The sequence below is a fragment of the Manis javanica genome, chromosome 2 (assembly GCF_040802235.1).
Source record: "Manis javanica isolate MJ-LG chromosome 2, MJ_LKY, whole genome shotgun sequence".
Classification (NCBI taxonomy): Eukaryota; Metazoa; Chordata; class Mammalia; order Pholidota; family Manidae; genus Manis; species Manis javanica.
In genome coordinates, this window is record NC_133157.1 from 7,466,030 (window position 1) to 7,482,406 (window position 16,377).

The following is a 16,377-nucleotide window of genomic DNA, read 5'->3' on the forward strand; positions in this document are numbered from 1 at the left end:
AGTAACATGTCTCTCCTGAAGGTTCTGAAAGTCTACTGTGCGGCCACCTAGCTGGAGACCATGACTCCCAGATGCCAAACACTGGGACCCCTGGGAGGCAGGATGGAGTCCAGGGGCCATACGATACTAGAGCATCACTGAGCCAGATGGGAGACCGCAGATGGGGAGACCGAGGCCCAGATTAGGGATGCCACAGGGAAGCGCAGCTGAGGCATGTCCCGGTTCCAGCTAACTGCTGCCCTCACCCAACACCAACCTCCCCTGCCCCCAAAGCACGGCACTCCTCTGGTGGGCGGGCAAGGAGGGAATCAGAGGTAACGAAAGCCAACCTATTCCTATGTATTTAGCTGGGCACTGGACAACCTGCTGTGCGGGCAGAGTCTCACTAAATCCTTATAAATCTATGAAGTGGCCATATTATTCAGTCCATTTTCCAGATCAGGAAACTGAGGCCTAGAGAGGGGAAGTGACAGCCCAGAGTCACAGGTGAATGACTGAGCCTGCATTTGAATTCAGGTCAGTCTGGCTTGACCCCCGTCCCTTGCCACCCTGCGTGTATGTACCACCCTCATCTGCTGGGGTGGAAAGGACGGCTGGCTCCAATCCGGCCGGCTCCAGTCTGGCCCTGAGAGGGTGGGGGCTGCAGGCAGCCCCAAGGCTCCACTCCGAGAAGAATTGCTGGAAGCGACTTTCTATAAGTGGCTACTAGTGCTCAGGGCCTCCTCACCGAAATCCCCCCTTCCCGCCACCAACTGCTGGGCCAACAATGGCATCTGTGGGACACTGGCACAAAAATAGAAACGCGGTCTCCCGCCCACCCGCTCAGGGAGGGGGCGGGGGCAGGCCCAGGTTGGCCCAGGTTGCCCAGCTGGGGTAAGGGGGTGGTGGGCCTGCCCTCCTCGGCTAGGCGCCCAGAATTCCCAGGAGGTCATTCAGAAGACTGGGAGCTTGGGGGTGGGGGGCAAGGCGGACCCCTTTCTTTGCCTTTGGGCAACTTGCTGGTAGGGAAGAGAGAAGTCAGCATGCGAGTGACTGTGCGGGTGAGTCAGGGCCACGGGATGGACATGCTCGCTGGGGAAATCCAGCTGCGTTTTGCTGGTAACCAGCTGGCCTTGGCCAGGCCCAAGGGCCCAGGGATCCCATAGAACCCAGGTTTCCAGCCCCCAGAGTTTCCACACTGCTCATTTGCTGGGTGACCCTGGCCTGTGACTGCCCCTCCTTCGGCCTCAGCCCCCGCCCACCTCCTGGCCTGCGACTCACCAGGGAGGGGCTTGGTGACAGTGGAGTGGTGGGTTTGTACATGAACTCTGGGAGAGGAGCTGGATGTGGTGACGAACGTCCCCAAGTTCCAGTGTCCTAATGCCCTTGCCTCAGCACGACCCAACACTGACCTCTACTTCTCTTTTTTAACTTCCTTAATCCAGAGCCCTACCTACTGCTGGTTCCTAACCCTGTCCTACCAGATGGGGAAACTGAGGCCCAGAGGACCAGGGACAGTTGCAGAGCAGCAGTGGGAATGGGTGTTCACAGGGCTCTTTCTGCCCAGCTGCTGCCTGTTGTCTGCAGCGCCCTCAGCCTGTGGGGGTCCCCCCAGGGCAGAGGCTGGAGCACCTCGTCCACCCGGCCATGGTAACACTAAACCACAGGGCCCATCTATTTGCCATTTAAGGGGCCTCAGAGTTCACTCTTCTGGGTGAGGACCACCTAGGGGGCTGGGCAGCGGTACCTGTGGGACAGCCTGGGAGAGCAGCAAGGCCAAGAGGGAGAATGCCATCCAGCTGCCCAGAAGCCCAGGGGCCATGGGCTCTGCTCCAGCACCAGGCTGCTGATGAGCCCTGGGCACCTGACTTTGCCACCCACCGTCAGCTCCCTTGGCCAGTTCTCTCCTTGAGCCTCAGTTGCTGCATCTGTAAAATGGGAGAACACAGACCCTGCTTCAAAGAGAGCACGTGCAACAGGCTCAGCACAGGGCCAGGCACGGATGAGGTTGAGCCACGTAAAATGACTAATATTCAGCTGTTTCTTTTCAACAGCTTTATCGAGATAAAATTTTCCCATTTAGACTGTGCAGTGGGACAGTTTTTGGTACATACAGAGTTGTGCGATTATATTCCATTGTTCAAGCTAATGAACATAAGCTGGGGTGGGTCCATTCTCAAAGCTTCTGGCAGGTCGGCTGGGCCCAGGCCTTTGCCGAGAGCGCTGGTGTGGAGCTCCACGTCCTTGCAAGTAGTGATCAGAATCCTAGAACAACGGATCGGTGCTGACATTTAGATTTGTATTTCGTATTTTACTGAACTATGATTTTAAAGCAGTATTTAGTGTCTGAAGTGTTTAGAAGGCATGATATTTTGAAAAATTGATGAAACAAGATATTTCAGAAACCAAAAGCTATAGGCCCATTAGAAACTTTAATTAATCAAGGTGTGAACATATCTGAACATAAATTTGAAACATATCATTCTACTATAAATCAGCATAAAAGTAATTATTCCAAAATAAACAAGCTGGATAACTCACTTAAAGATGAAAAAAAGTTATTTGTCACACAAAGAAAATGAAATACCATTTGCTTTTGTTTTAAAGAGCAAACTTACAAACAAAGAGTAATTATAGTGTCATTATTGAGTAGCGGAAATATTTCTGGACAGCTTTTTCCAGTGGCTGACACACTCGGACTCCATGACATCAGCTGGGGAAATAGCCAGGAGGTAATTAGAAGTTAAATCTAAAAACTTTCCACTGATGGCTTCATCTTGAAATCCCTCTCTCCTTGTTGATAAGTCTGAGGAGATTTGGGGGCTCAGCTTTCTGCCAGCTTTTGAGAGCTGCTGGAGTTTGTTTCCATAAAGTGTTTCCATTCGGCTTTGTCCCTGTGAGTCCGTGCCGGGGGCCCCCGCGGCATATACCTCTGTGACAGCAAGTCACTGCTCACACTCCATTGGTCCAGAAAGTCTTGGAGCAGAGCACTTGTCTGTTCGTTGGAAGTTTGCCTTGTGGACATTGTATTCTTTTTCTTCTTGGGAATAAGGAGGTAAAGAAAAATGTGGTGGGGCAGTAGGCAGAGTAGAGGCCTCCTCAAGTTCACACCCTAGCTCCACACTTGCTGTGTGACCATGGACAGATGACTTGATCTCTCTGTGCCTCATTTCCTCATTCGTAAGTGAGAATAGTAACAGTGCCTTAGGGTGTTTGTGAGGATTAAATGAGACAATATGTAAAGCACTTAGAAGAGTCCTGGCACCTAGTAAGCCTTATATAAATGTTAGGCATTATAATTATTGCTGTTTTATGAAAGCATTCTAAATGCATACACTGTGATTAATTAAAAATGTTAATGCAGTAGGTATCGCTCAAGACATAAATGATTTCAACTTCACTTTCTTCTAAGATACCAAAGTGTTAGCATTATATCAACAAAAATATGGGCATTTTAGAACTTTAAACAGTAAAGCAAACTGGGGAGAGGTCAAGCCTTGACACTGCTGCATAGGCACGGAGAAAGAGCACAGGATACTAAGTCACGCAGAGGCTTGGGACCTGGTACACAGTAGGTGCTCAATAGGAATAACAACTCTTGATCAACTGTTGGATAAAGTTCAGTCTCATCACATTTAAAAAAAATCTTTGGATTTTCTGGAGCTAATCTCCTTAATTCATTCAGCAAATATTTTCTAAGTACCTCTTGAGGGCCAGGCACTGTGCAGGGCCCTGGGAGGCAGGAGTGGACAAGCCAGGCAGGGAGAGTGGCGTGGAAGCTGGCACTAAGTGAGTGGTCACCACTGATCGGAGTGCCACTGCCTGTGAAGTCTGACTGCTGTGTGTGTCTCTCTCCTCTGCCAGGAGTGGTCAGAGCTGACTATCCAGATGTCCAAGCAAAATGGCACTCAGCCCCGAGAGGTGCTCCTGGTCTTGAGCATCAAAGAGAATGTCATCCTGCAGCTCCAGGCCCCTGGGATCCCACTCCACCTGGCCTATGTAAGTGTGTTTCCTCTAACCCGAGCTGCAACTCTGGCCACCGGAAGCCCCAGCTGTCCATCTCTGTGGGCCAGGTGGCTGTGCTTCTCTTTCATTCTGACATTATTCACCAGCGCCCTGGTTGTTGCCATGGGCCCTGACAGAACCCAAAAGGCTGCAGGGTCTGGAGTAGAGTCCAAACCTGGAGGCAGGAGGCAGATGGATGGGCAACTCCTGCCAACTCCAATCCTCTCCCAGAGCCCCAGTTCTCCCGTCTGTCCAGTGGGAGAATTGGATTCAATGGCATCCCATTAAATAATCTTGTCACTTCCTCTGAAAAAGTTACCAGACATTTGTTTGAAAATATTAAAGGACAGAGGAAAAGGAAACCTAACAAGGTGTTAACAGTGTTATAGTTGGGAAGTGGGGTTAGAAGAGACATTTATTTTATTCTTTACACTTTGTTGAATTTGCAAGATTTGCTCTAATTAACATGGCCTACATTGGAGTAATTTTTTAAAACCGCAAGTTTTTAATGTCACATGCATCCAGCAGGAAGAGGAAATCAGCTGGCTGGGACCCACAGCCAAGGGGCCGCAGGGCTGGAGGAGGCAGAGTGACCCTGGGTACCGCCTCCGCCGCATGGGAGGTCCTGGAGGTGGTCCCCAGATGTGAGCAGCTGTTGTTTACAGTCAGAGAAAGCATAGGGCCGGGGGAGGATGGTGGGGGAAGCAAATATAACTAGGGGGAGGGAGACAAAGAGAAAAAAATGGGGATGGCAGGAGGGGGGCCTGCATGTCAGAGATGGGCTGACAGATGGACCACAGAGACCCAGCCAGGGCGGGAGAGGGGCTAAGGGATCCCAGCACAGGCCCAGATCCAGGGCTGCTGAGGAGACAGGCCCAGACAGAGAGAAGCTGGGCGAGGAGGGTGGTGTTGCGGGTGAAGACTCCAGACAGGTGGCAGGGAGGGCATAGACAGACACAGCGACCCGTGTGAAAGCCCCAGGGAGGGAGGGGGCGTTAGACGCCAACCAGGAGGGCAGACCTGGCTGAACCCCGGCCTGCAATCCCAACAGTGGGATTGCCACTGAGGCCTTGCCATGGCTTCTCCTCCTCGACTCTCCCCGCTTTCTCCCCTTCCCATTCTGTTCCCGGGCCCTCCCATGGCCCACACCGGGGAACTGAGGCTGGCGGGCCCCCCAGTGACGCAGAGAACATGAAACCTACCTGCCAGGCAGGAAGGTGGCAGCAGCCGGCTGGTCTGGGCCGCTTCCTCGCAAGGCTGAGAGTACCCGGGCTGTGGGCCTGTCCTGGACCCGGGCTGTGGGCCCGTCCCAGCCGCGTGGCCCAGGCCTGCTGCCTCCGGAGCGGGGACGCACCAGCTGGAGGCGCGGGCCTCCAGGCCAGACCCCCAGCTGGGCGGCTGACAAACGCCTTGCCCCTCAATCCCTGATACACCAGCAGTTTACGCTGGATGACCCTGAGGGTCAGACTGCATAAGCCCCTGTCCTGGCTCTGAACCACTGTCCCCGCCCTTCCATCAGGCGGGCGGGCTTCCTGACCCAGGTGCGCATCGCTTTGCCCCAAGTTAAAGTCCTGCTCCCTCTGGGTGAACCATTCTATGATGCCTCGCTCACTGCCCCGCCTGGCAGTCCGCCTTAGCATCCAGCCTGAGTCCCTGATGCTGCGGCTGCTTCGGCACAATGTCCCTGGTTTTGGAGTTGGAAAACAAGGGAACTCTGAGTCCCTGGCCCCAGCAGCTTCCTCTGAATCCTCTGAGCACCTCCACCAGGAAGTCTTCCTTGTTTCCTTCCCTCAGCCCACCAGAGTCTGTCCTGAGCACGGGCAGTGGAAGCAGTGGGGTACTGGAGCCTCCCACATTCCCATCCTGTCCATCCATGGGATCCGTCTTGCTCCTTCATTTCTTATTAAACAATATCTCATCTTCTGTTGTTTCAAATGACTTGATGCATGACTCACTGGATAGGAAGATCGCCAGGACAGGGACCATCCCTGTTTGTGTTTCATTCATGGATTTATTCATCCATTTCTACTTTCCTCCCCTCTACCCTTCCCCCTGCAGGGAGCACATGCCGTGTGCCAGGTGTCAGGGTGAAACTGACATGTCAGGATTCCCAGTGCTGGGCCCAGGGCCCGGCACAAAGTCAGACAAGTATTTCTCAGTGCCTACTATGTGTCTAGCACCATGCAAGGGTGGGCAAGGCAGGCGTTGTCTTCACAGAGCCCTAGCCACATGGTGTCATATAAGTGCGGGTTCAATGAGTATGACTGTGGAGGGGTGGGAAGGCAGTGTTTGGACAGGAGGATGAACATAAGTATATGTCCCCCCATGTGTGGAGGGAGATGGGGCAGATCTGGCTCTTGGGGGGGCCCCAGTTAGGGGGCTGGTGGCTGACCTTAGATTCACCAGCCTCAGCGTTGCCAGCCCTAGCCTCCTCTGCTCAGCCAACCAGCTGCCTCCCAAAATTATCTCCTGACCTCCTGCAGAGCACAGAGGGGACTCAGCCGAGGAACAACACCGTGAGCTTCCACATGTCACCCCAGACCCCGAAACTGGTCATCTTTCAAGGGCACCAGGGATTCAACACCACACAGCTGCCGCCCTTCACCAAGAGCCAGCTCCTCAAGTGGGCAGCTACAAAGGGCCCCATTGCCTCTTCCGCCGAGCTGAAGGATCCCCAAAGCATCCTCCTCCGTCTGGACCAAGGTCAGCTTCCCTGGAGCCCCTCTGGGCTTGGGACTCTGCTCTGGGGACTCTGAATTCCTCTGGCCCATTCCTCAGATGTGGACACTAAGGCTCCAGGAGGGGACGTGATTGGTTCCAGGTCACACATCACAAGTCAGTGCGCTGTTCAGACAGTAATTACTCCTTCACCAAATATGAGATTGAACCCTGTGAAATGGCTACTGTCCATTATCTGGCCTGTAAGCACAGCACTTTCATATCATGTACTGGGCACCTACCGTGTGCCAAACCCTATTATTAGGCATTTGGGGCTTCTCTAGGGACACACCCAGACCCTGCCTTCCTGGAGCTGACACACTTCTGGAACTGAGTTTACAATAAACATGTACACGGATAAATTCTATAACTTCAGGTCATGAGAAGGGCTATAAGAAAGCTGAAAGTGGGGCAATGTGCTGGTGGGCGCAGGGCTGCATCCCTAGCACGTGCCATGGCTTCACATCTTATATATTAGCCCTGTGCTGACAGATGATGGGGTGTTGTGGGGGTGCAGCTGGGGGTTACTCAGCAGTACCTGGTGGAGGGGAGATTTGAACCCAGGTCTTCCCATACTACCCACTTCCTTGCTGCTCCTTCCTGCCCACCTTTGCTGCAGGTGAGGGTAGGCCTCTCTGTTGGGTGCCAGGCTGCTCCCGAGGGGACTTAGATGCGCTTGTCTCTGCAGCCCCGACGTCGCCGTCCTCCTGTATTCCGGAACCCACCATGGACATGGGCCACACGCTCGAATGGAGGACGCACGCTGGGGCCTCGGTCTTAGGCTGCCGCTTGGAAGGTGTGGCTGGCCACAAGGAGGCACACATCCTGAAGGTCCTGCCGGGTGCCAAGGCTGGGTAAGGGTGCCCGCCTGTCCCAGGCCCCACCCCATCCCCATTAGGCCCCGTCCTGTCCAAGTCTGAACCCCACCCCTGGCCAGGTGAGGTATGGTCGCCCCACCTCTCTCTGCCCCCACCGTGGGCCCAGGCCCCGGCCGTTTCCAAGCCCATCCCGCAGACCCACACCCTACCAGGTAAGTGTGCAGCCGCTGCCCACCGGAGCCCAGGCCTTGGCCCGGCCTCCCAGTCCCCGGCAGGTCCCGTCGAGCGCCGCATTCCCACCTGCGCTGACGCAGAGTCTGTCTCCCCTCAGGCCTCAGACGGTGACGGTAAAAGTGGAGCTGAGCTGTGCATCGGGGGACCCCGACGCCATTCTCATCCTGCAAGGTCCACCCTACGTGTCCTGGCTCATCGACGCCAACCACAACATGCAGATCTGGGTGAGCCGTGCTTCACGACCCAGGCGGCCCCTCCCAGCCCGCACCAAGGCTCCCCAAGAGAAAACGCAAACTCTGCGCTTCTCTCCCCGTCATTAGACCACTGGTGAATACTCCTTCAAGATCTTTCCCGAAAAGAACATCCGCGGCTACGCGCTCCCAGACACGCCCCAAGGCCTGCTGGGGGAGGCCCGGAGGCTCAACGCCAGCGTCATAGCGTCCTTTGTGGAGCTCCCTCTGGCCAGGGCCGTCTCCCTGCGGGCCCGCAGCTGCGGTGAGTACCTGGCTCCCTTCCCTTGCCCTCTGCTTGGGTCAGTTGCCACAGCGCAGTGAAGCACCGCCATGGCCCTCGGTGAGCTGGGCAAGTCGCATCAGCCTGTCACAGCCCCATTTCCTCATCTACAACTGGGGGACGATGAGAGTAGCTAGCTGTAGAAGCCTGGTGCCTAGTGCCCAGGGAGCGCTCTGACTGTCCCCCTACCCTGCAGGTGGTGGGCTGCAGACCTCACCTGCACCAGTCCAGACCACCCCTCCCAAGGAGAGCTGCAACCAGGAGCTGCTCATGTCCCTGATCCAGCCGAAGTGCTCTGATGACGTCATGACTCTGGTGCTCAAGAAAGATCTCATCTCGGTAGGGAACCCTGCCCCTCTGGCCCTGCTGACATGCGCAGTTGGTCCCTGCTTTAGCCCAAGAGCCTTAGGGTCCTAACGCAGGCAGGGGGACAGCCACTTTTGTCTGCAAGCCTCAGTGTTCCCACTTGTAAAATGGGGTTGGTGGTGGAAACTGCCATGTGGTGAGAGTTGAATGAGATCTGACACACGGAGCCAGATGTGGTGCTAAGTGGTCAATAAATGGATTCTAGGCAGTCATCATGATTCACCCTAAATGCAGACTGGGCTGAGTGGTTACTTAACAAAATACTTGCACGGTATGATCTCTGCCTGATTGAGGAACAAGGATATTTACTGTAAAAATAACCCAGGCTGTTAAAATGTGTGGAAATATTACAAAGGAAAATCCCAATCTCCCTGCATAAAGACAATGGTTTCTAGCATTTTGGTGTATTTCCTTCTGGAATGTTTTCTCTGTGTATTTCTTATACGGCGTGATCATGTCTGGCATCTGATATGAAGGAGACTCTCCCACTCTAGTCACTTCATGTATTTTTAGAATTTTGATATATGTACTTAATATCATTGAATAAGCACGTATTACTCCATCATTGATATGCTGTAATTAATCCCTCCTCCCTTGTTAGAGATTTAGGCTGTTTCCAATTCCGTAATATTACAAATATGCAGAAAATGTCATTTTGCATTCCTGATTAGAGTCATTTTCTTACAGTGGATTTCCACATTAGTGAGATTGCTAGGTCAAAATGAGTGAACATTCTGGAAGTTTTGACACACGTTGCTGCCCACTTTCCAAAAGTTTATTCCAATTTTCACTGCTGATTTATGAGAGCATTTCAACTCTTTCTCTTTCCAGACCATTATTTTTGTTTAAAAAAACCTTTGCCGGTGTGAGAGGTAGAATATGGTGTTACCTTCTTGTTTTAATTTATACTTTGATTAATAGTGAGTGTGGGCATGGTTCCATGTGACCTAAGGTCCTTATTATTGTGGCTTGCTATTTTTCTTGATGTTTAATAAGCTTTCTACATTTAAAAAATTGGGGTCCCTTTGTCCATCATCCTTATTGAAATAATTTTTCCTGGTTCGTTATAGTTCTTTAAATTTTGGCTACAGTGATTTTTTAACTTATTGGACATTTGTAAACATCAGGCCGACCTAGCTGCCCATCTTTCCTTTTGCGATTTCCTCTGGCCTTCCTGAGACAGGCCAGCTTTCTGTCAGAGCCTCAACAAATCATCCCCTTTCTCAGGGACTCTTAGAATGACATTTAATCCTGTGGGTTAGGTCCATGCGGAAGTATTTTGGGGTGGAGGTTATAGGGGCCTATATGAAGCTCCATCTGTCTGCTGCCCATCTCCCCCTTGTCCCCTACCTCCACCTGGCCCAACAGGTGTCACAAGGTGACCAGCGACGGCTGGCATTACCCCCACACAGTCCCAAGGGGCCTGTATATCTGGTAGTCCATCAATGTTTGAAACATTACACTACAATTAAAGAGAATGTGCTGGGTCTATAAATATAGATGCAGAAATATATATATATATGATTATTGTTGGGTGAGAAAAACTAAGCTACTGCATGAAGGACAGTATGATGCCGTTTGTTAAAAGTACCAAAACAAACAAATCTGCACAATTGCTCTGAGTACATGTGTCTGTATAGAATAGAAAAGAGTCTAAACAGATTCATTCCAAACATGGAACACACTGCTCTCTCATTAACGTATGAAATGTGGTCAGTGTGTGGAGTTTGAATTCCAGGGCCATGTGTCATTTTTCTTTGGTGGGCTGATGTCCCCTCAGGTGGCCCCGGGAACCAGCATCCTGGAGGAGTGGGTGTGAATATGCTGGACCCAAAGTGGGGCCTCCAACAGCCCCTCAACTCTAAGACTGCCATTTTTTAAAATTGAAGTATCATTGATGTGCAATCGTATGTTGATGTTTCAAATGTACAACACACTGGTTCAATGATTAATCCCATCTAGTGTGGTTATTATCTATCAACACAGAAGGATGTTGCAGAATCATTGACTATATTAGCCATGATGTACACCTATCCCTGTGACCAACTTTTTGCTTTGTTTTTATTTTTCCACAAATAAGTGAAATCATATGATAGTTGTCTTTCTCTACCTGGCTTATTTCACTGAGCATAATACCCTCTAGATCTATCCATGTTATTACAAATGGGAGGATTTCTTTTCTTTTTATGGCTGAATAATATTCTATTGTGTATACGTGACACATCTTCTTTATCCATTCATCTAGTGATGGACACTTAGGTTGTTTCTGTATCTTGGCTATTGTAAATAATGCGGCAATAAACATAGGGGTACATATATCTTTATGAATCAGGGATTTTGTTCAAGACTGACATTCTTTAATCTTAAAAATATGACTGAGAAATTCTAAGATTTGATTCCTCTAACGCAGGATATGGCAAACTATGGCCTACTCCCGTTTTTATAAATAAAGTTTTATTGGCATGCAGCCACACCCATTCATTGGTGTATTGTCTGTGGCTGCTTTCAGGCTCTGATGGCAAAGCTGGGTAATTACAACAGAGACCACATGGCCCACAAAGCCTAACATCTGTCACGCCCTTTATAGGAAAAATTTGCTGACTGCAGGTCTAAGTCTACAGTTCTGAGATTGGACTGTATAGGTGGGGTCTGTATGCCCCTGGGGCTGTACATGGTGATTATATGAATGTTTTTAATTTTAATAGTTCTACATTTATTTTAATACATATATTTGAAGAAAAACAGTAAGCAGTTTCAAACTCATGATGCCACAGATATTTTTGCTTAGGACAAGGCCAAGTACAACAATGAGTCAAGTTCAGGAAAAGTATTAAGTCTTAAATGATGTAGGATGACAAGATCTAATAAAAATAGAGAGGGGAGCAGAGGAATGGCTGTGATTTGGGACCCCTGGGTTATAGTCAGTCCTTGGTGCTGGGTGGGACAGACAGGCCCCAGGGAGCCCAGTGCCTTCTGACGGTCCCCCCATCCTCACAGACTCTGAGGTGCACCATCACAAGCCTTAAGTTCTGGGACCCCAGCTGCCAGGCTGAGGACAGAGATGACCAGTTTGTCTTGCACAGTGCCTACTCCGACTGTGGCATGGAAGTAACGGAAAATGTGGTCAGTAATGAGGTAAGAGAGCCAGGGTAGGTGGGCAGGGTATCAGGGCCAGCTTAGATGGTGCCCCCTCCGGGTGCCTCCTTGATCTTCCAGGCTGAGGGGCGTTTGGGAGAGTAGGATATGGTGCTTAGTGGAGAGTCTGATAAGCTTCGCCAGTGGTTGGCTCAGTCTCCCCGTCCATAAAATGGGTACGTTGAGTAGGATACCCTCTGGGGTCCTTTCTGGCTCTGACCAGCTCCTGGCTTTCTTCCTGCAGGTGATCGTCAACCTCCTGTCAAGCCCATCACCACAGAGGGTGAGATGGATGTTCACTGTGCTAACCCATCTGGTCCAGGGTCTGGGAGCCCTTCCTGGCCTGGGAGGGAGCAGGCCTCAGGAAACTCAGGCCCTAACTCTGGCAAGCCATGTGTCTCTGGTGTGCCTCAGTCTCCCCTTCTGTACAATGGGGGCAGTACTGTTTAGGGTTACATTCTCAACTTCTCAAATCAGAGGGTTCTAGCACATAGTGGCTGTGTGGCCTTGGCCAAATTGCTTAAGCTTTTTGTAAGCAGTGGCCAAAGAAAGGATCCCCTCCATGGGGCTGCTTATGAGCAGTCACGGAGATGACACGTGGAGAGCACTTCACACAGGCCTGAAGTAGAGTGAGTTCTTGATAAATAGTTTTTGTTGTTTTTTTAAAAGGTGAGGATGGGGGTCAGGCCAACAACTCAGGACCCTGACTCCAGCTCCATCCCCGCCCCTTGCCTTCTCACTGAGTGCCTTCCCCGCTGACCGAGTCCCCTCCCATCCACAGAAAAAGGTGTACTGCGTCAACACAGAAAGCCTCTCCTTCCAGCTGGGCCTCTACCTCAGCCCACACTTCCTCCAGGCCTCCAACACCATCGAGCTGGGGCAACAGGCCTTTGTGCAGGTACTGGACTGGGACCTCTCAGGCCTGCCCACGCCCGGGGTTTCCCAGGGCCTTTCTCTTCACCGTTAATACAGAGATGAGCGTTTAACTTCCCAGAGGGAGGAGGCAGCCAGCGTGGTGGGCAGTGGAGGAAGAAAGCAAAGGCAGAGCTCGAGACCTGGGTTGGAATGTCACCTGCTCCTTCTCATCTGCTCCAGGCAGGCCCGTGACTGTCCTGCCATCAGCGTTCGGGGACAGGCCCTCTAGAACGAATCTAGCTTATTTCGCAGGGGCAGGCAGGGTGGAGGGTTAAGAGTAACTGACCACGCCTCTTCCGCCTTACCTACCCATGCAGGTGAGCGTGTCCCCATCGATCCCTGAGTTCATGCTCCAGCTGGACAGCTGTCAACTGGATTTGGGGCCTGAGGCAAACACTGTGGAACTCATCCAGAGCCAGGCAGCCAAGGACAGCTGTGTGAACCTGCTGTCCCCCAGTCCTGGCGGTGATGCACGCTTCAGCTTCCTGCTCCGAGGCTACATGGTGTCCACACCCACAACTGGCACCCTCAGCTGCAACATAGCCCTGCGTCCCAGGACCTGGGCCCTGGTAAGTGAGGCCTGAGCCCAGCACAGCTTCAAGGGTGGCTTCCAGGTCCAGGGTTTCCAGGACTGGATGTGAGAGCCCAGGATATGGGACCAGCTGGCAAGGGGCAGTGCCACCATCAGACATGTGGTTTCTGGCTACCAGGGGCAGGCTTTTGGCCATTCTACATACAGCTTTCTGATGGCTTTTCTATGTCTCAGACATTGGTAAGATACACAGCTGCAACCATGTGTCCATCTGTCCATCCATCCCCTCTACCCACCCACCATCCCACCCGTCATCTCTCCATCTTCCCACTCTCCCATCCAGGCATTCATTCATCGGTTGATACTTCACCCTGTCCCACCCAGTCATCCATCGATCCAGCCACCCTCCCATCCATCCATGCAGTATAGTGAACAACGTAACCTCAAGAAGCAGGACCTCAGGGAAGAGGGTTAAGACAAAGGACACGACATACTGATTTTCTACATTTAGTGGTCACAGTGCTTCACCACCTGGTGGACCCCTGGACACACTCACAGTCATCCCCAGGCCCTTGCACACAGAAGGTCTCTGGGATTAAAGCTTCTGGTTCTGTGAAGCTACAAAAGCCTCTGGGCCACTCCTACGTGAGCCTCTCCTCACCAGCCACTGATCCTGGGCCTCTGGGCTGACCTGGTTCATCTCTCCCAGGCATTAACAAGGGTAACAGATGTGGCACAAAGAGCCCCCATGGTCTTCATGGAATTTGGGGGCCTCCCAGGAACACACAGGAAATGTTCCCATAGCAACCAAGGATCGTCCACCTGACACCCTCCCTTAGCACAGACCTCCCAGGACTTGCCCAAAGGCTCCCAGCTACAAAATGGTGGGATGGGATTCCCATCTAGAAAGAAGCAGGGATTCAAAGCCATGGCCGCAGGGTGTGTTGTGACAGGCCAGGTTCCAGAGCCAGGGAATAAGCCTGGAAGCTGCTTCTTGAAGGCTGTGCCACATACCACTCTCTTCTTCCTCCAGGAAGTCCACAGGACTGTCTCTATGCACCTGACCATCGTTAGCCCTGGCCTGCCTGGTGAGCTCTCTCTAGGTCTCTCTGGGGTTCTAGTGGCTGAGGTCAGAGTGGGCATGACAAATGGGGCCCAGCAGGGAGGAACCCAGAGAGAGCAGCCCTGGGAGGAGGGGCAGATGGGCTGCCTGGCAGCCCGGAGGAAGACCTTCAGCTGCATCTTCTAGATGGAAAGGCATTGCTCACAACCACCCCATGCAACCAGAGTCCAGGGTTTTGGTCAGTCCCCATGGCTGCCAGCTCACCTTGCTGGGGGGTATGGGGCCTCCCAGAGTCAGGACTTGATGAGACAGAAGGCACCTTGGGATGGTGCTGGCCTCACTTTCCTTAAGGCCCCCGTGTGGAGGATGTCCTTTAAGCCTAGCACCCTCCAGTCCTTTGTTAGCTCTCCCTGGGCCCAGGCCCTGACAGGACAGAAGAGACACTGCACTGGGGCAAAGGTCAGGGGCACCTGCCTCCTTGTCACCCCACCCCCAGCTCACAGCCAAGAGAACAGGGCTCATTACCACATTGCATGGATGGGAACTCAAAGGCCCAAGTGCCGGGCCCAGTCACATAGGAGTCAGGCATGTGGAAGGCATGAGGCTTGGGAAAGGCCAGGAGCAGAGTTGAAGAGCCCGCAGAGATGCTCTGGCCCTTCCCTACCATAGTACAGGGCTCAGAGAGGGGCAAGGACTAACCTCAGGTCACACAGTGGGGCAGGACAGGCTCTGGACTCCGAGGCCCATTCACTCTGCTCAGATTATGCCATCCCTCCTCCCTAGTAATGCATGTCAGCCTTGGGAGGCAGAGGCATGGCCCAAAAGGGCTGGCTGGGCCCTCTGGGTAGGTGGTCATAGCAACCACAGCTCAGTGCCAGGCATGGGTGTGATGAACCCATTTACTGGATGAGGAGACTGAGGTTCAGCGAAGTCAGGGGCAGGGTCGGGGCTGGCCCCAGCACAACAGGGTGGGGGTCCAGTGGGGAGGCCGCAGCGCTGACCGCAGCCATCCTTCCCGTCGCACAGACAAAGGCCTCGTCCTGCCCGCTGTGCTGGGCATCACCTTTGGCGCCTTCCTCATTGGGGCCCTGCTCACCGCCGCACTCTGGTACATCTACTCGCACACGCGTGAGTATCCCAGGCCCCCACAATGAGCGCTGAGGATCCCTCCGCCACCACCTGGGGGAGCCTGGTGGAGCTCCTGGGGGAGTGGGGAGCCCTGGCCGGGGCCCTGACCTCCGCCCCTGCCCCCAGGTCCCGCCGGCAAGCGGGAGCCCGTGGTGGCAGTGGCTGCCCCGGCCTCCTCAGAGAGCAGTAGTACCAACCACAGCATCGGGAGCACCCAGAGCACCCCCTGCTCCACCAGCAGCATGGCGTAGCGCCCCCGAGCCCTGGCCCAGCAGGAAAGACTGAGCAGCCAGCAGCTGGGAACCACTGGCCACACACTTACCCTGGGACCGTAAACCCTCCCCTCGGCCGATGGACCACTTCCTCGGCACCCACCCCACCCGTCCTCTCAGAGGCCTGCTGCCAGCGGGAGCTCCAGCCTGGAACGCCTTGGAGTCCCCCCACCCCACCCCACAGAATCTTCAAACACAGTGGGCCCGGGGTATGGCTGCCCAGGACCACGGAGAGAGAGACCGCTGCCTTATGTGTCCACATTGTTGTAGAAACCAAGTGCTTGTAATTTTGACCTGGATCGAGCACCCAATGACCGAGGCTGGGCCGGGAGAACTCCTAACAGACTGAGCCAGCCCACCCAGGCCAACAGTGTCTCCTCTGCAGAATGGAAGGCAGCCAGCCCAGAGCCACCTGGACCTGCCCCCAGCAGCCTCCACACCAGGACTGGCACAACTTTGGCTGGGGAAACAGAAGCCTGGGGGTGGGGGAGCCTAGCTCCTCCATGCAACTGCCACAGGGGCAGGCAGCAGAAGGGCATGGCCAGATTGCCTGGCCTGGGCCCACCCCTATATACTCATCACCAATAAATCAGACCACCAAACCAGCACTGGGCTGGGCTGGGCGATGGGGAGGTCAGATGGGTGGGGTAGGGTGTGTGAAGCTCTGGGTTCAAATCCCTGACCTGCCAGGTATTGGCT

At 53.2% G+C, this 16,377-nt stretch overlaps 1 protein-coding gene across 2 annotated transcripts in view; it reads left to right on the plus strand.

Annotated features, from left to right (window-relative positions):
- The window catches only part of ENG (endoglin), a 30,925-nt gene extending 14,641 nt beyond the window's left edge, over positions 1–16,284 (plus strand). Inside the window, exons 3-15 of one of the 2 annotated variants that reach the window (XM_017661673.3) lie at positions 3,844–3,978; positions 6,468–6,687; positions 7,391–7,556; positions 7,852–7,978; positions 8,075–8,249; positions 8,464–8,606; positions 11,631–11,768; positions 12,013–12,051; positions 12,550–12,666; positions 13,001–13,252; positions 14,249–14,303; positions 15,305–15,406; positions 15,533–16,284. In XM_017661673.3, coding sequence (XP_017517162.3) covers positions 3,844–3,978; positions 6,468–6,687; positions 7,391–7,556; positions 7,852–7,978; positions 8,075–8,249; positions 8,464–8,606; positions 11,631–11,768; positions 12,013–12,051; positions 12,550–12,666; positions 13,001–13,252; positions 14,249–14,303; positions 15,305–15,406; positions 15,533–15,657 — 1,794 coding nt within the window. In that variant the 3' untranslated portion in view covers positions 15,658–16,284. The remainder of the gene's footprint in view (positions 1–3,843; positions 3,979–6,467; positions 6,688–7,390; positions 7,557–7,851; positions 7,979–8,074; positions 8,250–8,463; positions 8,607–11,630; positions 11,769–12,012; positions 12,052–12,549; positions 12,667–13,000; positions 13,253–14,248; positions 14,304–15,304; positions 15,407–15,532) is intronic. The other variant, XM_017661674.3, reaches the window with a different exon arrangement.
- Positions 16,285–16,377: the final 93 nt, after the last annotated feature.